At 31.1% G+C, this 23,252-nt stretch overlaps 3 protein-coding genes across 11 annotated transcripts; 1 reads left to right on the top strand and 2 right to left on the bottom strand.

Moving 5' to 3' along the window:
- Positions 1-31: 31 nt before the first annotated feature.
- Positions 32-9,667, bottom strand: LOC106062839 (uncharacterized). 8 transcript variants are annotated; one of them, XM_056038061.1, is made up of 9 exons: positions 5,688-6,501; positions 4,603-5,581; positions 4,375-4,425; positions 4,073-4,168; positions 3,230-3,408; positions 2,784-2,841; positions 2,492-2,610; positions 2,088-2,231; positions 32-1,048 (listed from the first exon to the last, which is right to left on the bottom strand). In XM_056038061.1, exons 2-9 carry the CDS (start codon positions 4,735-4,737, stop codon positions 859-861), a joined length of 972 nt encoding a protein of 323 aa, XP_055894036.1. In that variant the 5' UTR covers positions 4,738-5,581; positions 5,688-6,501; the 3' UTR covers positions 32-858. The 8 variants fall into 8 exon arrangements, with proteins under 8 accessions (XP_055894036.1, XP_055894035.1, XP_055894033.1 ...); XM_056038060.1 differs by lacking the exon at positions 5,688-6,501 and adding an exon at positions 9,307-9,363 and having other exon boundaries at positions 81-1,048; positions 4,285-4,425; positions 4,603-4,747; XM_056038058.1 differs by lacking the exon at positions 5,688-6,501 and adding an exon at positions 9,603-9,667 and having other exon boundaries at positions 82-1,048; positions 4,285-4,425; positions 4,603-4,791.
- On the top strand, positions 9,385-20,095 carry LOC106078948 (apoptosis-inducing factor 1, mitochondrial-like). 2 transcript variants are annotated; one of them, XM_056038050.1, is made up of 18 exons: positions 9,385-9,540; positions 11,211-11,431; positions 11,678-11,771; positions 11,989-12,009; positions 12,831-13,042; positions 13,331-13,461; positions 14,446-14,536; positions 14,634-14,718; positions 14,885-14,961; positions 15,716-15,824; positions 16,129-16,173; positions 16,318-16,380; positions 16,611-16,699; positions 17,032-17,172; positions 17,324-17,466; positions 17,727-17,880; positions 18,537-18,689; positions 19,569-20,095. In XM_056038050.1, the coding sequence occupies exons 1-18, from the start codon at positions 9,456-9,458 to the stop codon at positions 19,713-19,715; spliced, it is 2,061 nt and encodes a 686-aa protein (XP_055894025.1). In that variant the 5' UTR covers positions 9,385-9,455; the 3' UTR covers positions 19,716-20,095. The 2 variants fall into 2 exon arrangements, with proteins under 2 accessions (XP_055894025.1, XP_055894026.1); XM_056038051.1 differs by lacking the exon at positions 11,989-12,009 and having other exon boundaries at positions 9,386-9,540.
- A 611-nt stretch (positions 20,096-20,706) lies between these two features.
- LOC106078946 (39S ribosomal protein L32, mitochondrial-like) lies at positions 20,707-22,851 on the bottom strand. The gene is made up of 3 exons (XM_013240042.2): positions 22,721-22,851; positions 21,412-21,672; positions 20,707-20,940 (listed from the first exon to the last, which is right to left on the bottom strand). Exons 1-3 carry the CDS (start codon positions 22,818-22,820, stop codon positions 20,735-20,737), a joined length of 567 nt encoding a protein of 188 aa, XP_013095496.2. The 5' UTR covers positions 22,821-22,851; the 3' UTR covers positions 20,707-20,734.
- Positions 22,852-23,252: the final 401 nt, after the last annotated feature.

The raw sequence follows: 23,252 nt of genomic DNA, 5'->3' as shown, positions 1-23,252 counted from the left end.
TACACTAGAAGAAAAGAAAGGGAAAACAATCTTCAAGTGAAATCAAAATGAATAATTAACAATCAAGCTCACAATCATAAAAAAAAAAAGGAATACAGATATGTATGCTTATACATTATTTATTATTTACAAAATAAACATTATATTAAGTAGTATCACAGATGCTTTTAAATACAATAAATTGCACTTTATTAAATCAAAATGCCATGTCAAGTTATAATATTTCATTAGACACTTGCTGTTAATTGAAACGGAGGCAAATGTTACTAGTTATCTTAGCATTTTTTTACTTTGCTAATAACAGATAGATGGCTATATCTGTTTTAGTAAGGTTCTAGTCGGAAGAAAGAAATCTAAACCTAAAAGGGAAACATAAGTTATATCAAGATCAATTAATCCATTTTAAAATGTTCCCTTTGTTTAGCCATGAACTAGACTAGTGCCAGCCAACTGTTAAAAATGACAAAGCACCTGACTTCAAAACCTGGGTTTAGTGCTCTACTCCTTTATCCTTTTGATTAAAATATTAATTCATAAGGCCTAAATTTAAGGTCTTGGGTTTTCAATCAATGCACTCAAAATGTTACTTAAATTCTTCATTTTAATAAAACAAGTCATAAGTTGTAGGCCTAATAGCATACCACAAAATAAAAAAAATATTTTTTTTTAGGTTTATCTATATAAGTTACAAGAAAAAACCATTTCATATTTTTGTCAGAACTTTCATTACAATGTAAGCATTAGTTTTAATTCTCAGACAATTTAAAGCAATAGCCACAATGATTAACTCTGACTACACAGTAATTGAAAATGAAAATGTAGAATGAGAAATAACCAATCAAACGAGAAGCAACTATCTCATAGATCTCTGAGAGAGTTTACAAGTGATTGTGCCAGGACATGCCAAACTGTGAAATCTGTGGAAGTGACTTTGTCAACAACTGCATCAAGGGCTTTACACTTTCTCTCCTCATATGAAGGTGATAGGGCAAGGAATAACATTCTGAAGTGTTCTGTAAGAGAATCAGTTGTATGTCCTGATGAAGATCTGTAGAGCCAAAAACATATATTAGAGAAAATACTGGACACACAATAAGAATAGTCATACTTCAGTTGTAGGAAGCTTTCTTTAAACAGATACTGAGATACTTTTTTATTGAGATTTATAATAATTTAATAATAATACAGTTAATAATTTAATATGCCCATAAACATAGTAGTAAATTCAATGAAAGGAAAACTAAATAGTATAATATGAGCTAGGGGAAAGGTGCATTTAATTGGGGCCTTTGGAAAATGCATTTTTTCCCCTCTAGGCCTGAAAATGATGGTCTAATCTCTAAAGAAATGTTTGCAGTGTCTTGCTTTATGATTAAATTTAAAAAAAAAAAAAAAAAAAAAATAACCAAAGGAGCTATATCTAGAATTCAAAACACCCTGCAAACATGATGGTAATTATGCCTTCACAACATAAATAATACATTAACCACTATTAATAATAAAAATAATCTTATAAATATATATATATATATTTATGCCTTTTCTTTCAAAAAACAAAGAAACCTATAAATACTCAGCTTTCACATAAATTGCTAATACTTATATAAATGTAAATTTCATATATATTTTATATGCATCCTATATTCTGCTCAATACTTGGGAAAGAAAAATCCTATTTGTAATGACTCAATAGTAAAACACGACGTGACAGTAAATTTAAAAGCTAGAACGGAAATAGGTTAGAGTAGAGAAGATTAACGGGAAAAAGACAAAGAGATTACATGCAGCAAATAGTGACAATGTAGAGTGTGCCCTTATTTTCTAGAATAAATTGTTTTATTATTTAAAAGACTGGATTATTTCAATATATACTGTTTGTTCTGTGGTGAGTTGTAGGCTACTTATGACCTCGCAGATAACTTTACAAGTCAAATGATTTACCAACATTATCAACACTATACTAAACTATCTCTAGATCTAACAACCACCAACACCATACATAAGGAAAGAAAAAAACACTTTCACTACTTAGCATAATTTATAATGAAACAAAAGTATTATTGATTCAGTAATCAGCATAAAATTACCTCCAGGTGAAATTAGATCCTTTGTCAATAACAGGCGTAAAAGTGTCTGCCCACAGAAGCAATATTTGTAGGTACATTAGAAAGAAATCAGCGTTGTCACAGGAAGCTTGTACAAGCAACTTTACATCCAGCAACCACAGCTTGCTAATAGACATAGAATATAATCATAAAGCACTACAGATGTAGAAGTTTCTAAGTGCAAATCTAAATTAACAAATATATTAATTTTTGGATTAAAAAAAACAAAAAACTTTTTAGTTGACAAAATAATTTATATATCTTTCTAATTAAGAAACAAATTTGTTGTAACAACCCTTCATAATGAGTATTTACTAGTGTGAAGTAAGTGTAGATCTGTTGTTAGCTTCATGAAGCAAAAATTAAACAAGAGAATTCTTGCTTACCTGCTGCTTATATCCTGCATTTTGAACCAATTTAAAATAATTCTTTGTACATCAGTTAGCCTAGCACTTGTTTCTTCATCTAAGTCTTGTATTGTGCAGAACAAACAAACAATAATAGCCTGTAAAATAGGGGGAAAAAAGCCCAGTAAACGTCAAAAACAATTTCCAAAAAGGAAAAAAAAAAAAGGAATGATTTTTTTTTTAATGTTTAAATTTTAAAATATTTTTTAGCTTGATATATCAAGTTCTATCAACATAATTTTAAATTTTATCTTCCAATGAAAAGTCTTACCCATCCTTCATTGCTCTCACTCAGTTTGTCACACAATGATTTGCAGTACTTAGTAAAGCTGAAACAAAAAAAAAAGAATAAAGAATTATTTAAAATATTAAAGACAGGAACACTTCTACAGTAAATCTAGCTGTCCTGAGTACCGTATCATCAAATTTTAATTCCTAATGTTTTTAGAAATACAAAAACAAACTCAAATTATTTCGTTGTAAGAGTAAACTCTGGAATTAGATTCATATATGTGTGTCTTAAAAATACTGAAAAATAAAAATTGCCCCCCAACCAAAAAAAACAAAAAAAAAATGCTGGTTACCCCTATGAGGTGGGAACCCCAAACCTCCTCTCCTCTTTTCCGACTACACTAATTACATGTGATAAAATTTAAAAAATAATAAATTATGCTCTCATTAAATCATGGAAATCATAAATGAGAAATAAAACATTACCGCTCCAGCTTTTCTGAGCTGTTCATTGATACCACCAAATGCTGCATCAAAGTTTTGGCTTCACACTTAGCTTTATATCCAAACAACAGATTTGCATCTCTTTCAACAGTTTCTGTTTCATTCAATACTTCTTGACAAACTTGAGAATAAGTTTTCAACTGGGTCCATCTGTCATCAAACTAGAAGTTTAAGAAGTATGAATTAATTTAAGTATCACCTTAGGGAAAAAAAAAGCAGCTTCCAAAAGCCAACTTGATGGAAGACAAAAAAATATAATTCTGTAAAGATGACAACGTCAACGAATGTATGGGCCTCATATTGAGACCTTCAGAAGGCAAACAAAAAAACATATTTTTAAGAACACCTGTGATGCCCCTAGGGTCCAACAGACTTCATGACAAGAAGTAGTTGGAAAATTTAGACTAACATAAAAGTTTGCAAAACTTTAAAATTTATTAAATTTTGTATAAATACAAAATGCCATAACTATTAAGAAATTATTCCTTTTGTCCTATACTTTACAACTGATATTAGTAAATATATCTATCTACTATTATTAATCTTTAAAAAAGACTGTGATCAATGAAGTTTCCTTATTCAGACTTCAATGCCCATTTTCACCCCTCTTCTGTCCATCAGGAAGGTAGAACTAAGACATAACAGTATTAATTTTGAACAAACATCTTAGAAACTTATTAAACAAATAATGTCAGGTGAACCAAAAATATCAGAGTGAAAATACCGATTTCCAGTAGGATTCATTTACAGGATATTAAGCTCTGCAGATGAAAACTTAAGCATTAAGGAACAATTTCACTTAACAGAAAGTATCACAATTATTACCTTACGAAGGATCCAAGCACATTCTGACTTCTCTTGAATAATATCTCGTAGAATAAATTTGGAAGACAATGGGAATTTGGGATTTGACAAAAGTGTCTGAAATTGTAATGAAGTAAATTCTAATACAATTTGATCAAAATTGTCTTAAAAAGTACATATGTGGTGTAACTAGTTAAAGCCCATTATTTAAACATTCTAAGACTTATAAATACCTCCACAAGTAAATACTTGGCTTTGCCAAGACTTTCAGTAGACAGTCTGATACAAGAGACAGGCTCAAGAAATAAGGTCAACTGATTTACCTTCTGGTTGACATCATCTTCGAAATCTTGGCCAATAACATGTTTATAAATCTGTTAAAAACAAATATCATTCAAATTTTTAAAATACATAACCAAAAAATTGTAAGTTAAATCTGTTTGAGTACCTTTAAAAAAAAAGAATAAATATTAAGGTATATCTTTGTTTAAAAAACTGGTATCATAGTAAGCTAGTTATACAGAAAGTAAGTTGATACAACTTCTAATTACCTCTTCACAGTATTCAGACCAATTAAGAGCATTTTGTATTGATGCTTTATTCCACTTTTCTACATCATCTCTCGATGCGCTACTCAGTATCTTGGCAAATTCAAAAATATTTTTAATAATGATAACAGCAGACATGGCCTACAGCCTGGAAAGTTGGCTTCAAATTGGAAAATTGGTTGATTGTCAAGCCTGGAAAGATGGTTTCAAATTGGAAAATTGGTCAATTGCCAATGCAGTGAAACATGATCAATATTTCTTTAAAGATCTAGACTACCTTTATCTATCTTTAACATCACGCTTTCATTTTCAATATTAGACCCTTAGTATTTGACAGCATTTAGTAATATTTTAATATCTAAAATAGACATTGTCAGGTCTTTGATGAGTTATCACCATGAATTAATGTGTTCATGTATTATATTGCGAAAATGTGTCTAGGTATTGCAGTTAATTTAGGCCCGAGCTCAGCCCGACAGTCACACCATACACATTCAGTTATGCATAAAGTAATAAACCATGTGTATGATGATTTAAATAAAATTAGGAATTTAATGCAATGAATTATATACACTGAGTGGATAGGAATGATAATAATGAGGTGAGTTACAATAAGATATATAAATACGTGATATAAAATAATAGGCTCTAATTCATCCCAAGTAATGGGCTATTTCCATACCAATAATACAATAACTTAACTTCAATATCGCACTAAGTGTGCCTAGGTAGTTATCCAAATAACAACTAACAATACACATAGAGCAGTCTTCATTAGTAGTCCACAGCGCAGGTCACCATACCATCACAAGCTGGAACGTCATAAACCAACAACCGGTCTGAATACAGTCACCCGAAGTCTGGAACGGTACTCTCCGCCGTACCACCACACATCAGACAGAGAACTCTAAGATGAGAACTTAATTCCATAGTCCAAGGCTAGAACCAATCTGAAGCCTGAACTAAAACCTAAAATAAGACCCTGTAGAAAGATAAGAGAACGGAGTCTTCTAATTTTTCTAGTCTACCAATAGAATAACAATTACGATCGAATCAAAAATAATTATTCAATGGGAAAATTAACTCACCCTAAACAGGGGTCAAGATAATCCACTTCAAGAATAATCCGAATATCAACCAAGACACAACAATAAGGCTATCCAGTATTGAAGTACAAGGCGAAAATCAGAGCTCCCTCAAGAAAACGTCTTGTCTCTAGACTACAAGATGGGAAAGAGGTCGACAGACCGTCCGCTACGTCACTAGTAACGAGTGAGTATTAGTCAAAACAAAAACTGATGACCAGAAACCAAGGGACACAACCTGCTAAACAAAATACTGGGAGGAAAATAAACACAATGACGTCATCAAACGTGTTGACTCGGCATTATTTACATTTGACTACCGTATGCAGTTACTTTAGTAACTGCGACAGACATAACTACTTAATATTAAGGATCAATTTCGGACACCAGTTTGTTTACAATGTTCTTTTTCTAATAATCTTGTTTTTTAGAATGGTTATACTGGTTAATAAGCTCTGGTATAGAAGATCAAAGCATAAAGTAGCAAAAATTAAAGTAAAATATTATTTTCAAGGAAAATTAAAAGTGCATTGTCATATGTGTCTAAGCATCTGTGATCTACATATTTTGTCAAATCTTAGTCATATAAATCTGACAAAGCTGGTAATAGTGACAATAAAATGACAATACCAAAACTCTTAAACTTCAACTTTGCTAAACAGAAAGATAAACATTTTTCATGTTGCAAATGTGGGTCAACCATAAAGAAACAATAGATTTCTTTCTTTTCAATTTGAGAAACAAACAGGTTGTCATCATCTCTATGAAAATCAATGAATTAGATTAGGTACAGTTGAAATGTCAAATAAACTTGACAAGAAAAACTAGATTAAGACTTGTACTTAAAATGTAAGGCATTAATTACAGCTTATAATATTATTGTGCAAATAAGCACAGAAAAAAAAACGTATAAATCAGTTGTCATCATTAAAAAGCCGGCCCCGTTTCCATGTCTATAACTCTGTGATTCTAATCGATTTACAATAACTAGTTGGGTATCAGATAGATCTACCAGGAAAAGAAGAAAAAGGAGTTTTTTTACTTTTACAAATCAACACTCTGGCTGGAGAAAAGAAAGAACTCCTCCGTACTGTGAAGAGACATAGTAAGCAGATAGACAGCTCTCTGTCAAATAATTGACCTGAAATCTGAAAAACCAAGGCCCCTTCAGATGGAAAGTTTAAAGGACATAACTCACTATCAAAAGGTCATTCTTTAATTTTTAAGGCGTTTAAGGGTACAGTGAACGGAACACAAAGAAAGGGTTGTCGAAAAAAAAATGCAGGCTGGATAAAATAGATCTAAAAGAATGAACCGGCCTCTCTCTTGATAATTTTCTTCTCCGTTCTCATTTGTCGGAGGGTTCAGATCAACAATACTAATCCAATATCTCAAATATCTGGAATCTAGAGTCTGAGATGAACAGCACTCTTGATAATGATGTACTGCTAAGAATAGCTGGTGAAGGGATTTGGTTACGAGTTAACGCTTATTAATGTCAATTCATTATTCAGCAACACTCTGTCACACTCAGACTCACTTTTTACTCGTCACAGCACCCTTACTAGCCCTAAAGACAAGTCTAAAGTGACTAAAGCCAAAGCTGCTGAAGCAGGCTAGCCTACGACTACGGCTACGAGTACGACGTTGACGCAAGTGAAGGGCTAAAGCCAAAGGCAAGGCTAGTAAAGGCGGGACATATGGTAGATTCTTATAACTGAACACCGACTTTCGGGAACTTGGTCAATTTTTTATTTTATTTTTTTATTTGGTGAAGGTTTAACTTACAAAAAAAACTGAAAGCAGATTCTTATTCTGCAACTAAATGACTATAAAAGTAGCTGTGTTCCTTTGTATTACCACCCATAGTCAAGATTTTATTTTAAAATAAATTAGGTCACTTCATGCTCCTATTTTGAATGCAGTTTTTGGGCTTTCTCCTTTAGTTGAACAGTGAGCACCGGTGTTGAACACCACTATGTAATTGCTAATAAATTATATTGGTGTTACTTAAAAATTATTTAGATTGTAGTAAAAGAAGTAGATTCAATTTTGCAATATGTATTTATAGTCTATTTCCTCATATACTCTCTCTCTCTCTCTCTCTCTCTCTCTCTCTCTCTCTCTATATATATATATATATATATATATATATATATATATATATATATATATATATCGTGTATAGTTTATTTATTTAAATACCTAACTATATAATCTATGTGTAGAAACAGACAGAAATAAATTTATATAGATTATAGAGCTATAAATTAATTATTTTAATTTAATAAACATGCAATATTTTCTACTAGGCTACTTGTATTTTCTCTCTTTCTTTTAACTCCCATCCAAGGACCCTCTTCTTGTTTTCATAATTTGGATGTTCGTTTTGTGACACCTTAACATCCCCTCCCTCCCATAGATGCTTATAATTCTTTTCATGACTCTCTCCCCCTTCCCTCCACTGCCTGTTGAATAGTTTGTGACACTACTCGCTGAGTGTATACCTCTCCTTACCGCCAGCTTATCTTGCGTGATCACATGCAGTGGGCATGGTCTCTGGCTTCAAATTAGCTGCCCACACTTTTTCTTTCATTCATAAGTTATATATTCTAGATATCTCTATCTAGGTCATGTTTATTCATTGAAAAAATCATAGATTTATTAATCCCAATAATATTTCTTAATACAATTTTGCTGTGTTCAAAAAGGAGAATGAGCTGAATTCATTATTATTTGTTTGGACACCCCCTTTTTTAATTTTATTTAACAGCTAATGGTATAAATGTGATTGGAATGTCTTTCTAAAGATGTTTGGAAGTTTATTTTGATATGCCCATCAGCCTACGATCAAACAGGCTCATAAAATAGCCTTCATCCCTTATATGGGTATGAATTGCCGGGGGAGGTTAAAACAACAGCTTAACATACATGGTTACCGAGAATCTAAATAACTGCCATCTGCTTTGGAAAAACGGAACAAAATTACCAGAACTTAATCTAAAATTGGACATGCGCAGTCCCGAATCGTCGATTTTAGCTCCAAACATAAAAACAAATGAATTACAAACAAAAAAAAGCGACCCGTTTAGAAAGGAGAATTCGATGGGGTGTTCAAACTATAAGAGCCTCCTCTAGATCTATTCTAGTGACAGTCACATACCACTGACAGATCGTATCACCATATTCAATTGTCCATATGATGCCACATAATAATAATCAGAATCAGACATATATCATATATGGCATATGACTTGACTATGTCTATGCCTATGGTATGATTAGTATCATTACACTGATTAGTTATTTTTTAGTTATTTAATTTTAATTTAGATCTAAATCATGATCATGAATGTGAGTCATGTGACATGTCTAAACTAAAACTCATTAAAGACTAAAGATTTAAACTGGATGCAAATTTAGAAATTAGTTTAATTACTGAATAATAAAATTGAAGTTTACAAACAGTCAAGAGTATAGCCTACTATAGACTATATAGAAATATAGATAGATCTAGATCTACTAGAGCATTAGAGTCTAAAGTAGGTCTAGATCTAGATCTAGATTCTAGATATCTAGATTCTAGTCTAATGTAAGATTGAGCTATTCTATTATTATTTACTTTGTACTTGCCGGCATTCAGTACTGCCGGATTGCCCTGCCACTCAAAGTCGTAACTATCTACTTTCATTTTCCACTATATCTTTGTTAACGATAATGTTAAAATGAAATGAGCTTCTCTTATCAGATCAATCTGGCATACCTAACAAAATGCAAAGGGCATACGCATTTGTTCGCTTACCTCAACTATCAAATAAAAGCTTGAAAAATAGCTATGCATATCTATCAAAAGCACGTATGTATTCTTAAATATTTAAATGAAATTTTGTATTTATATTTAATAATAAAATTCAATACCTTAAATATAGATGATTGCTTTTCGCTTACATTTTCGAGTTAAGTTTCGTGACCCTTGTCTTGTGTATGGCCGGCTTGGCTTTTTTTTTTTCTCATAGTCATACTGATACTCCTAGTCCTAGATTCTAGATCTGGACTAGAAATCTATATGTAACATACTATATATGATTATTATGATAGATCCTAGCTAGATCTATACTCTACTTCTGATAGAGCTAATAGATCTAGATCTATGTAAAATATTGACTACCGAGATGTAGTTGATCTCCTACTAGTCACTAGATTCTAGATAGTTGGGTTATTTTTGTAGAGATTCATTCAAAATGTGGATCTTTATAATTGTGCCCCCCCCCCCCCCCCTAGTCTCTAGTCAGTAACTATTGTCTACACAATGACATGATGATAAATCTAATTAGTCTAATAGGTATACTGCCATACATATAATTTCTACATAACTAGGGTAGGACCAAATTATTATTGAGAGAAAATGGTGAATAAAAAATAGATCAGGGCATGAACCATGGAACATCTGATTTGACAACTCCACCTTGCAGCAACACAGTAGTACTAAGCGAATTAACCAGTCTGCAAGACCTATTGACTATTGAAACTTTTACTGTAATCATAAAAGACCCTATGGGCTGGCCTATCAAGCAGTTAAAGTAAAATCTCCTTTCTGATGATCAGTTTATTTAGATTTTAGATGTCATAATAATCTGTCATAATCAAAGGTGATCTCTGGATGAAAATTGCAATTTAAAAAAAGGTACTGATAACAAATAACCTTCTAATGGGTATAAATCTCTAACAATTCACAGTGTCACATGTTTTTTATGTTTGTTTGACTTGAAGATCTTGATGATATAAACTTGTGACATATGCAGATTCGGAGGTGCAAACACTTTAATAATCAATGAAGTAACAAAGTGTTGATATGTTTTTCTACAGTTTTAATTAATTTAAATTTGAACTTGAAACAATAAATGTATGTACAAAGATATATAAAGCAGATACAGGATTCAGTAACAATGATCAATAAAATGAGTAACTATTTACTTTAAAACTAGCGACTTCTAAGTCTAACTTTCTAGCTCTCTCTCTCTCTCTCGTCTCAAGCTACTACTCCTCCTTTTATATCTTTCCTTAGAATAAAGAACCATGACATCTCAATGCCCATACTTGACTCCTTGACCCGTTTATATTTAGTTTTCTTTTAATTGTTTTTTTAAATTTAACTTACGTTAATTATGTTTCCCTGCTGTAGCCTTGAACTAAGTTTTAATCGGTGTCTTTCTGGCATCTAAGTGTGGTAACGCTTGACCTGATTTGAGATAGGTATGCTGTCCTCATGTTGTTAACAATGAGGTGTCACTTGTCATATGACACACAGCTTTGATGATTTCTTAAAGAAGAAGAAAAATGTTATCATGTTGCTCCTTTCAAACATTGTTTTGTTTTCTTTCTAGTTACTAATTTTTATAAAAAGAATGTACACATTTTTTTTTTCTTATTAGGACTAATAGGTTTTCATTTTGTTACTAATAATAATGTTTTATTGAATTTCTAAGTTGTAACATTGGTGGTTTTTTATTCTCATGCTATCACTAGACATTGGATCCCCGTTGGCGTCACAGCCAAGATGTCTTTCAAGTCATGGCACACCAGCTCACTGGAAAACAAAGAAGGAAATCAGTATAGAGCATAAAAGCCATATGGATTTTATGCCTGTGCCGCAAGGTAGTTGGCAGGAGTCCTATAACAAAAAGCAGCAGAGCAGAAATATCTTATTGGCAGTCAGCGCCTTGGCATTTGGTGTCACTTATTTTATTGTGAGTTTTTTTCTGTAGTAGATTAGGTTTCCTGAATCAGCCAGGAAAACCAATGACTTAGCAGAGTTTAAGTTTCTAATTGACATCCAAGACTAGTCAACACATGGATAATTAGACATAAATATCTTTTTGTGTTTTTAAGGAATGTTTGTAATTTATAAGATAAAAATATTTTAATGTCTAACTTTAAAAAAAAAAATTAATCTACTAAGTCATATTTATCCTTTCTTTAATATCATTTTTTAGGCTTATAAAGTAGGAGGTATTTATTTACATGGTATGAATTACAAAACATTCAGTGCTCAGAAAACATCAGAAATAACAGATGCAATAGTTTCAGGTTGGTGGAATATTTTGGATTTTAGGAACATATAATATATATATAAGTCATATATATATATATATTTTTTTTTTATATATATACATGTTTGTTTTTAATAAAATGTTGTTTTTAATTTTGCTTAAATAAATTAAAAGAAAAAATAGCATTAGTTTTAACAACAATTTAAATATTAAGTACTTTAATTACTTGACAATTGATGAATTTATTTTTTCAGCATTCTCTTTTAGTAGTCTAAGTATGTGACAGGTTATGCATTTTTGTTTATTGTTTAATGTTGCATATTTTTGACCAGCAGTAATATAAATAAATATTGAAGGGGGAAAAAAAGCAATACAAAGATAAATATTAAATTTTTTATGTATTAATCTAAGTACTAAAGGAACAGCTAGAAATGAAAAGACAGCCTTTATAATTTTGATAATTTGGTAGAACATTGTTTAAAAAAAAAAGAAATGATGATGACAAAGTTTTGGTATTGAATGATATGCTTGTACTGTTAGTTCTGCTGACCAAAATTTGATTATTGAATGAAGCATGAAACAAGTGTTAATAATGTGAAGTATGTAGAGAACCCAGTACATAAGCGTGATATTGTTAATGTTGTATAAAATAATAATAGAAAAGATTGATTCATTATTTAATTCTAGATTTATTCCAAGCTAAGAATGACAAAACAAAAACAAAAAATAGAATGTTTTTTTTTTATATTATTTTTTTACAGTTGACATCTGATATTGTTGTTGCTTTTTTTTTTGTTTGTTTGTTTTGTAAGTTGTTTTTTTTTAATTTTTTGTTCAACCCCTTTAAAATGTATTTTGCAAAAGTTTTTGTTTAAAGTCATTGCAATATTTTTAGTTGTAATCATTTAAAAAATTTTAGATTTACAGATAAGATACTAAATTTTAGTGTTCAGATTGTAATCTAATGTTAAAAATAAAGTTATAAAAAAAGACATGATTTAAAAACACAAAGAAATTAGTTTGATTTACCAAATTTAAATTGCTAAGAAAAAGAAAAGCCAATTTTAATATCAATATTTTAAAAATATTTATATAGAGGCAGCCAGCCCAGAAGAAGGCACGGGAAAGGCTACACCACCTGAGCAAGGAGATGGAACCGGTGCAGATGCAACTACAGTAAAGCCAGGAGAGACTGATTGGAGTTTACTTCCAGAGGTTCCTGAAGAAACTCAGTATTTAATTGTAGGGGCTGGAACGGCAGCTTTTGGAGCATTCCGGGCTATAAAATCCAGAGATCCCAAAGCTAAGGTACTGTCATAAATCCCCATTTTAATAACATTTTAAATTATATTTTTTATATTTACATAGTCTAGGGAACCACATCTAGTTTTATAGCGATTTATCCTTTGAAAGAAAAACAATTAATATATAAATAAAAATGGCTTTATAATACCAAATAATAATATTTGTAAAATAGAAAACAATTACTTTATTATTTAAGTACAGATCCATGTTGCTTTATAATACAAATCTTAAGTACATTGTAATACTTCATTAAGAATGTTGAAATAATTGCAGTTAAAAATAATGTTTCAGATTCTAGTAGTGGGTGAAGAAGCATCAGTTCCATACATGAGACCACCACTATCAAAAGAACTGTGGTTTAATGAAGACAGATTAGAGGTAGAACAACTCAATTTCAGACAGTGGAATGGTAAAAAGAGAAGGTAATTAAAATGTTGTTATTTCTATGAGTAACGCTAGTCAAAATGATAATGACCTTGCATAAAAAAAACAACGCTGAAATTATTGACTTATTTTGCGATGGTTACCACTAAAATGTCTTAGATAAATTTGGCACACGAAAAACATAAATGTCAGACCTGCTGACACATGCTAGTCACACCCACCATTACTTCTTCTAGCATAACCCTTAAGATCAATGGCAAGTTTAATTGTAGCAGTAGAGTAGTGATACATGCACTAACTACTCAACACCTTTATTAATTGTTGGCTATAAAAGCAGGTCAGCATATTATTTGGTCTAGGCCTTGAAGGGAAATTCAACTATTTTTATATCAAGTTGTGGGTTAATATTTCATGAATATTATTGTAATAATTCCAAAAGTAGAACTACAGTCAATAAGACAATGAGCTGGAAGGATTGTTTGTGGGAAATGAAATCTAAAAGTTAGCTTATGGACATTTTGTGAAGAATCTTTTCACCCCGAGTGCTGTCCTCTTAATGATGCAAAAGGGAGTACAGACTTCTTTTCATGAAAATGCTTTTTTGTTTTAAATACTAAATTAATCCGTTTGAAGAATCAGATTCAAGACAGTTTGAAGAATTTGACAAGGTTTAATGTAGTCATTGTATTCAGTTATGTGTAGTCTAAAAAAAAAAACAATCAAAATGTGTATGGCACATTTAACATACTGTTATAACCCTGCCTTGCACACTGCCTTCCAAGTTAGTGAAGAAAGTGTGCTCTAGCTGCTCTGTTTAAGGCTAGTCTTTGAAGGAATATTGACAGAGAAACCAAGCAATTCTAGGAGCTTATGAAGAAGCTGTGCCTAAGACACCCCTTGTTATGTTTTGTGACTGTCCTGTCAATAAACATAAACACCTTTCCTCTTTGTGTTGCCTTCCTTAGATCTATTAGAATACTGTTAGTCTTTCTATAGAATTTGTTCCTATGTTTATATTGCAGTGTTTTCTATGAGCCAAAGGAGTTTTATGCTGAACCCAAGATGTTAAGCAGTCAAGAAAATGGTGGAATAGCTTTATTAATGGGCAAAAAGGTTTGTATTTTTATTCTTTTCATGATGATGATATTTTTTTAAAGATTATTTTATAGAACAAATATGTAAAAAAAAAAAAAAAATTTTTTTATTGAAGGTTGTTAAATTAGATGCAAGGAAGAAAATTGCTTGGTTATCCACTGGAGAAAAAATTAAATATGACAAATGTCTCATTGCTACAGGTAATTAAAACTCTTACTAGTCTGTAGGTCTTTGAACATGTATGACGATTTGTTTTTGTAATTTTTTTAAATGCATTTTTGGTAGATATATTAGATAATTGTTTTTTAAAAGTTTACATTATTAAATTTTCTTTTATTGAAATGTATTTTCCTTTATTTTGTTCAGGTGGTAAACCCAGAAATCTTCCTGTCTTAGAACAAGCTGAGCCAGAAGTGCGAAGCAGAACTGTATTATATAGAAATGTAATTAACAAATTTGCATTCTAACATTTTATCTATTCATCATTATTCTTCCATATGTTTGGGTCTGTTCGTGTTAATTGCATTTAATGTAGTAAAGAAAAGTAAGGTAAAGACAAAATTGATGGACAGGTTTTCATGCGAATTAGAATGCTGCAAGTTTTTTTTTTCAAAAGGTTAGAATATAAATGCTTCTGTCTTTAGAAGTGGTTATAACTTAATATCTGATATATAGTTTAAACTGAATTAAGAACTACAACCATGACAAAAGTAAATAGGCAATAGTTAGAAAACTAAAAACTTTTCTTGATGGTATTCCCCATTAACAATACCATTCAGTATTCTAGCTATTTTTACATCAGAGTCAGTAGTTGGTCAAAGTATTAGGATTAGGTCAAGGTATTTTTTATTAATTCTATAGATTACTTTGATATTGATTTAATGGCAAGCCTTTTTGTTTTGTAATGCTTTTTTGTCTCTCATTGACTTTTAAAGATTTAACAGCTCATTGAACTTAGGGTGGTTGAACATTTGGGCCCAGTATCATGTGTAGCTGTCACAATTTGAGTACTGAAGTGAACAAACTTAAAGAATTTTTTTTCAGTCTCATATGATTATATATGAATGGTATTAATAAATGGACTAAGTGGTTAACCTATGAAAATATATTTAAACAAATGATAGCTTGATAAATTACCTTTTCATTTGATATAAAATAACTTCTGTTTTGTTTTTTTTAAACCTGTTTTAAATGCAGATTGAAGATTTTAAAAGACTAGACAGTATAACACAATCTGCTCAGTCAATAGCTATTGTTGGAGGTGGATTTTTAGGCAGTGAACTTGCTTGTGCACTTGGCAAGAGGGGTGAGTAAACCAACATGTTATTTATTTTTTCCTTGACCTTTTTTTATGAATACAGAACCCAGAATGTCAGGTATATTGTAAATTGGCTTACGTATAACCTTTAAGTTGGGAATTATTATTTTTTATTAATCTTAATATCTTTTGTCTCAAAACATTCAATGTAAAATCTACTTCAAAATGATTAGTAGAAAAAAGAAAAATTGGTACCGGTAACCAAATTAAATTATTTTTTTTAAGGATTTGTTCATTCTACCTAAAAGTTGCTCAATTTCTAAATATTTCTGGTTGCTTATTTTCTCTTCAGGTCAGAAAGCTGGTTTGAAAGTGTATCAGATATTTCCAGAGAAAGGTAAGGTATAGTGAGAACAAAAAATTTGGCACTAATAGCTATTTTAAATTACTTGCTAAAGCTATGGTGTAATTATTTTTCCTAATAAATTGATTAAAAACTGATTACCTGAATAAGAAAATAATTTAATAAATTATTGCTTAGGTAACATGGGCAAAGTTCTACCAGAATACCTCAGCAAATGGACAACTAGGAAAGTGGAAAAGGGTAAGAAAGCATTTCTCCAATATATAATCTATTTATAAAAAGCCACTTTTTGTCTTCAAGTTTACCATTCATCTAATAAGTGTCCTTGACAAAGCTGAATTAAAAAAGTATATAACTTTCTAAGTACGCTGGCCTGTAAAATTCCTCTTTCAGACCTTGCATAACAGTGGTCTGGTTGTTTGTTTCAAAATTCAACTATTTTTTTTTATCCTTTTTTTTTTCTATAACAGAGGGTGTTATTGTCATGACAAATCAATCTGTCACTAATGCCACATTCAAAGATGGTAAAGTTCAACTCAGTACCAGTGAAGGATTAACAGTAAGCTTATTTACACGATTCCAAACTATAATACAATTTAACCTCCTATGATTGTACCACTACAAATCTTCACTAACTTTACAAGTCCATGTTTGTTTAAATTAGATATATCTATCTTTTTCTTAGCATTGTAATGAATGTTAAAATTGCTTGGTTGCCTTTTCGTTTTAACCCCATGGACATCTTGTTTTTTAAAAAAACATGAAAATTGGAATAATTCCCCTTAGGATATCTTTTAGTCAATAGATGATAATATACTAACCACATTATTGTAGTGCTAACCTATATTTCCAATAATGTCTAGAAAATTATGTTTTTTTTTTTTTTTTCAGGTTGATGTTGACTGTGTAGTTGCAGCTATCGGTTTAGAACCTAACGTTGAATTGGCCAGGGCCTCGAATTTGGAGTTAGATCCTGTCAATGGTGGCTTCTTGGTGAATGCAGAGCTTGAAGCAAGACGGGATATTTGGGTGGTAAGTAAGAGATTTATTGTTTCCTTTCTTTTTATGGTCCATTACAATTTTGCATAGTAGCATATTTTTTATTACCATACATCATTAACTTTTTATAAAAAAAATATGTTCATAACTCAAGTGAGTTTTTTTGTTGTTTTTTAACTCATAGGCTGGTGATGCTGCTTGCTTTTATGATATCAAGTTAGGTCGTCGAAGGGTTGAACACCATGATCATGCTGTTGTGAGTGGAAGATTAGCTGGTGAAAACATGACTGGTGCTGCTAAGCCTTACTGGCATCAAAGCATGTTCTGGTGAGACCAGTTGTTTGGTGGTACCTAATTCAGTAATTATAGCCTTAGTTTGTAAATCAAGTAGTATAGTATTCTTTCAGTCATTCATGTTCTGCTAAAATTTCCATTACAAAATCAATGTGTCATGTGGCTTATTCATTAATACCTGGTAATTCAAAAATATATTAACTGATTTACAAAGAAACACAAATGTTTGGCCTAATTTTGAGTTGCAATGAACCAATATTTTATCCACTAATTTGTAAAAAAAAATTTAAAAGGTCTGACTTGGGTCCAGATGTTGGCTATGAAGCTATTGGTATTGTTGACTCTTCCCTACCAACTGTTGCTGTGTTCACAAAGGCCACAGAAAAAGATACTCCTAAAGCTGTTGTAGAGGAAAGTGGAGAGAACCTTCGGTCTGAGAGTGAAATGGTAATTATTGAATCAGTGGATGAAAATCAGTTTCAAATTTACTTTCCAGAACAATATCGTATGTTTGACACACTATTATTTTCTCAGAAAGCTATAGCAAAAGCATTTTTATTTTTACAAAGCTTATATCAACTTACTCTGTCTGGTAAAAAGTGTGTATACATTATTTCTCCCACACCCATTCTAGTATCAAGCTGAAATTTTACCGATTATTCATTGGCATAGACAAGACATGAATCAATGAAAAATTAAAAAAAAAAGGAACCAATTAGACAATTAACCCTTTTGAGATGGTGACTTTTAGCATATTTGGTGCCAAGTAGACGAAGCACTTTTTACAAACTGAACACTTCTATTACGGAAAAAATTCATAACAAATAAACTAATTACTTTACATACACAAAACTATATATATATATATATTCTTTCTTCAAAAAGTCCCAAGTGTATTTCTTTCACCACATGTTATCTGTTTCTTGAATTTCACAAATATATCATACTGTTTGTGCCAGCACCTTAGACATTTTTATTTTGCAATTAGAATAGTTGTTTTGTTTTTTTTAAATTGTATTAAAATAGCATTTATTTTTGTAGTTTAAATAAGCATACCATTTTTCATCATGTTTTGTGTAAAAAAAAAATAATTTTTTGTTCAGAATTATGTTCAGTCCGCTCAAGACAATGTTCCAGTGGCTCCTATGGACACAGAAGACTATGGGAAAGGTGTGGTTTTCTACCTCAATAATAAGAAAACAGTTGTAGGCATTCTTCTTTGGAACACGTTCAACAAAATGTCTATTGCTAGACAGGTAGGTGCATTTTAATTTTGTGGGAAGCAAGAGAACTTAATACCCTACTTATAGGAGAAAGAAAGGCCTTATATATAAATGTGTTTTATTTAATAAGGCTTTATAAAATTGTTTAAACATCCTATAATCTGTGTATTGCTAATAAACATTGTTTAAATAGTTAATAGTATTACATAATCCTTTGAAATTATTGTAAATGTTCACTTTTGTTCATTTGAACAAAAAGAGTATCAAGTTACATATTTTAAAGGTATTCAATTGGGTCATTTTCTTTTTCTGTCACCGGACCATTAACTTGTTTTGAAGGTTACTGTGACATTTTCAAGTTATCACAGATGTCCCCCAACAGTAATTGCATTGACATGCAGACCAATCTGGTCCTCACATTTATAGCTTTCTTTTTTTTTTTTTTGCTTACTTGGTGCCCTGCGTGAAAAGCTCTCACGAAGTCTTGGTAAAAGACCTAAGATTAATCCATATTATTATTATTAGTCTTTGTTGCTTATGGTGTGTTTATATTTTATCTTTTATTATGAAAATTAAATCTTTTTGATCTTCTGTATTGGTTGGGACAGGAACTTTTTTTTTCTTACTTATGTCTTTTTTGCCTTCATTGGCTGCAAATGAAAGAGAAAGCTTAAGAACTGACTAAGGTCATGGTGCAATCATCCATTAAAGAAAAGCTTTTCCTGCTGACATCTAAAAAGATGTGGCATCAGATGTTGCAAAATATGCAGGTTTCAACTGGGTCTACACACATGTGAAATGGAGCGATCCTCCTTAATCTCAAGTTTATTCCCCTTCCTAGATATTTAATATTGTGTATACCAGGAGATGGTTAAAGTATTATAACCTTTTTTTGTCCCCCAATCGTTACAGGTTTTACGTGATGGTGCTAGAAATGAAGATCTCTATGAAGTTGCCAAATTGTTTGATATTTATGACACTTTAGCCGATACAGCTCAGGAAGAAACATCCTCTCCAGCTACCACCCCTACTCAAGCTGCTGCCTCAGCTGCTAGTTAAAATGGATATATTCTGTTAACACTTGTAATGCTTTGAAAACTCAATATAATAAAAGCTGACCAAAAGTGTTTAAAACTGTTTATAAACAACATTGTACCTGAAAGTATTCACAGTAACAGTAACTAATTTGATGAACAAAAGTCTTTGATGCATAATTGGTTCCATAAAGAAATATTATTCAGTAATAACGTATCATTATGGATATTTTAAAGTAAGTTATAATTATTCCTTTTGCAATAAAATTAGATTAATGAAAAATATTTGTGCATAGGACTGCACTTGTATTGTGGAATGATTTTTTTTTTTTTTTGGCATTCCTCTTGAATGTATTTGTTGCATTATGTGATATTATGATAATAAAACCATTCTATGTTAATACATTATTTTTTTGTTTTGTATTTTCTCCTACTATTTAACAACATAATGGTTAAGATCAATATTGCTAAATTAATATAATTAAATTAATAAAAGCTTGTTAAAGTTTCTTGAGTTTATGGTGTGGGTTGGGGAAAAGTAAAGGGGGCTATGCTGGTCCTCATTAACAGAAACAGATGAACTTTATTACAGCATCTGCCATGTAGATTAATGTCTACTTTTACCTTAACCTAATCTGCCCTTTAGTTTGTAAGGCCTGAAAGGGGAACTTTACTTGATAAAGTTTAGCTATTCTTCTCTTCGCTAATTTTTTACTGATGCAGTCTTTGCCATAGAAAAGTAGCTTGCTGTTTTTCTCTGTGTTGGTTATGCTGAGTTGTGGTAAGAGGGTTAGTCTAGTGATTTTCATTTTGCACTATAAGAGGATACATGATCAACAGCTTTGAGGGTGATAGATGTGGGAAGTTTATTCATTCTAGGAAAGTTAAAGATAAAAATTAGGACACCTAGGCTAACATAAGCATTTATGATACACTCACTAATAGTTCTGTTCAAGAAGGTCAAATGATGCAAAAATTAAAATTGTAACTCAAAAACAAAACAAAAAAACTCAAACTTTGTATTAACTTTTTTAATGTGTAAAATCAATATCCTGTTTTATTTAGCAAATGTTTGGAGAACCAACTAGGTCTTGATTTGTCCATATTTACAACAAATGTGTTTTTGTTTTCAGCTTTTTCACCTTCGTACACAAATTCAACTTCCTGTCTAGGAGCATTAAATTGCAAATCTTCTCCCATTTTGGCCTGCATTTCTTTGGTTTCTAATCGAACCTTTTCATAACAGTGCTCTGTGAATATAGAAAAAACAATTTCAAGGAGCATTAACAATCAGCAGTTTTAGATTCAGAACTCATTTTGTTTTCAGTACTGGTACTTAAGTCATTGCATGTTTAATGGATTAAGTGTAAAAAGAGAGATTAATTAAATTGTATATTTAATCCAGAATACTCACAATCAAATATCAACTTTATCAGTGCCAAAACTTGCGGTTTGTTAATGTTATTAACAGACTAAAATTTTGACTTACTAATTTTCTTATGGCCAATATCAAGAAAGTGAGCACCACACCGATTTTTTGGCCTGATTTATAGCAAAGATAATGCTAATCCAAACCTTTAATCTGGATAATACATTTGGCCACCAGAATAGAAATAAATAGGATGGACTGTAAATAGTAGACACTTCTATGCATATATGTTCTTTTGCCTTAGTTTCCTCAAACTCTCATTTAGTAACTAACACTAAATTGTAATACTTACTACACAGATGCCCTTTCTCCTTGAACTGACCACATTCCAGGCATGGAATTATAGTGTTTTTGGGAGTACCATATTCCATAAAGCTGGTATACCTGTGTTTTCTAAAGAGTCTTTTTTCTATTGATCTTCTATGTTTGGGTACAGCTAACAAAATACCATCAAAAATAGAATCTAATATTGACTTTGAAGATGTATCATTTTCAGTTGGGGCCACCTGTGAATTTTGTGGAATTCCTAAAACTGCTAGAGAAGGTGGTGGATCTGTCAAACAAAGAAAAGGATTTTTTTTTTAAATCATATCAATTTAGTTTAATTAATGACAAAATATTTGAAAATAAGACGATTAGCCTTGGCATAGACAGTGTAATACTAAATAAATAATGACTAAATATTATATTATGAAGGCATGGTGGCTGAGTGGTACAGCAATTTTGAACCAAGAGGTCCTGGGTTTGTATCTTGGTGAAGATTCTGGGACACTCCTGAGTCCACCCAACTTTAATGGGTACCTGACTTAAGTTAGGGAAACAAAAGACGGTTGGGTGTTGTGCTAGCCACATGACAACCTACTCACTAAACAATGACCAAAGAAACAGATGACCTTTAAATCTTCTGCCCCATAGGCCATAGATCCCAAGGTCTAAAAGGGGAACTTTGTTACATTATTAATTATTTATATATTATATTGTATTATTGTCTAAGACTATTAGATCTATAGTATATAGATATAGTTTTTTATAGGATAGGTCCTAGAATCTATACCTATAATTTATCCTCTACTATACTGAGACTATAATCCTATGGCTAACTAAAGCAGCCTATACCTAGGCTATACGAATTTGTGTATTATCATTGCCATTGGGCTCATTGGCTATAGACCTATAATTATGTCTAATTACTAATACTCTAATTATTATTATTTATTAGATCTAATATTATTATACTTATACTAGATCTAATAGTAATAGTAATACTAGTAATAGTCTAAAAAACTCTAATTTAATATATTAAATATATAGACATAGAGAGTATCACAGATTATAGATCTAGCATGTACGATAATCATAACTTTTAATAAATGATAATTAAATTAATTATAGTAATAATAATATAATTTTATTATATTTATATTATTATTACTTTTATTATTAGTAAATTTAATTTAAATACCGGTCGCGCGGTACGGTTAGTTACCACGGGCACGGTCCACGGTCGTACGCATTTCATGAGTCACTCAATCGTCATGCATGTTATTCAGACTAGACTATTCTGACTAAATCTATAAGGTTAAGACAGTTTTCTCACTTACTATTCTTTGACAATATTTGCACAATTTGATAATAATGGTTATAAGTGGCATGAAATTTGCTAACTAAGGACGCAATGTACGTCCTCAACATCGAAGCCATTTTATAAACAATTTTGTTTTTACATCCAAAGAGTGCTGTATGCTCACAGACCTATATATATTTTTTTTCTACAAAAACACTGACCTGCAAATTGAATTGGATAGACATGGAAATATATAGGTCCGAGATTGAACCATAGAAGATTAAAGATAATTTAAACTTTTAAGCCTATTTTCTGTACATATTTACAAGTATTTACTTATTAATAAGTTTATAAAGCAGTGGTTCTCACTACGCTGTGGCTCTGAGTCTGAGATATGTTTGCTCTATCGAAGGCATTTAAGGCTCATCGAAAGCTTCTATCAAAGGTGCCTTCATGATGGGAATATGCCGGCAATAATAATAATAATAATAATAAGGCTTGTCTTCGAGTCCGAAGATTAATGAGGAATGCAATATTTTCCGTGGCTTTGCAGCCCCAGCTGTGACCTA

Source organism: Biomphalaria glabrata, chromosome 8 (genome assembly GCF_947242115.1).
Source record: "Biomphalaria glabrata chromosome 8, xgBioGlab47.1, whole genome shotgun sequence".
Classification (NCBI taxonomy): domain Eukaryota; kingdom Metazoa; phylum Mollusca; class Gastropoda; family Planorbidae; genus Biomphalaria; species Biomphalaria glabrata.
The sequence above is the reverse complement of the archived record's forward strand: the minus strand, read 5'-3'. Positions and strand labels throughout refer to the sequence as shown.

Excerpts from the sequence above, each read along its gene's own strand:
- LOC106078946 (XM_013240042.2), bottom strand. The coding sequence starts at position 22,820 with ATGGCTTCGATGTTGAGGACGTACATTGCGTCCTTAGTTAGCAAATTT. Across the intron at positions 21,673-22,720 it reads GCAAATATTGTCAAAGAATA|ATCCACCACCTTCTCTAGCA; the intron begins GTAAGTGAGAAA and ends TTTGTTTGACAG. Across the intron at positions 20,941-21,411 it reads GGAGAAAGGGCATCTGTGTA|AGCACTGTTATGAAAAGGTT; the intron begins GTAAGTATTACA and ends CTATATTCACAG.
- LOC106078948 (XM_056038050.1), top strand. The coding sequence starts at position 9,456 with ATGCAAAGGGCATACGCATTTGTTCGCTTACCTCAACTATCAAATAAA. Across the intron at positions 11,432-11,677 it reads TTGGTGTCACTTATTTTATT|GCTTATAAAGTAGGAGGTAT; the intron begins GTGAGTTTTTTT and ends ATCATTTTTTAG. Across the intron at positions 17,467-17,726 it reads TGGCATCAAAGCATGTTCTG|GTCTGACTTGGGTCCAGATG; the intron begins GTGAGACCAGTT and ends AAAATTTAAAAG.
- LOC106062839 (XM_056038058.1), bottom strand. The coding sequence starts at position 4,737 with ATGTCTGCTGTTATCATTATTAAAAATATTTTTGAATTTGCCAAGATA. Across the intron at positions 4,169-4,284 it reads CCAAGTATTTACTTGTGGAG|ACACTTTTGTCAAATCCCAA; the intron begins GTATTTATAAGT and ends TTACAATTTCAG. Across the intron at positions 2,842-3,229 it reads AGCTCAGAAAAGCTGGAGCG|CTTTACTAAGTACTGCAAAT; the intron begins GTAATGTTTTAT and ends TTTTTGTTTCAG.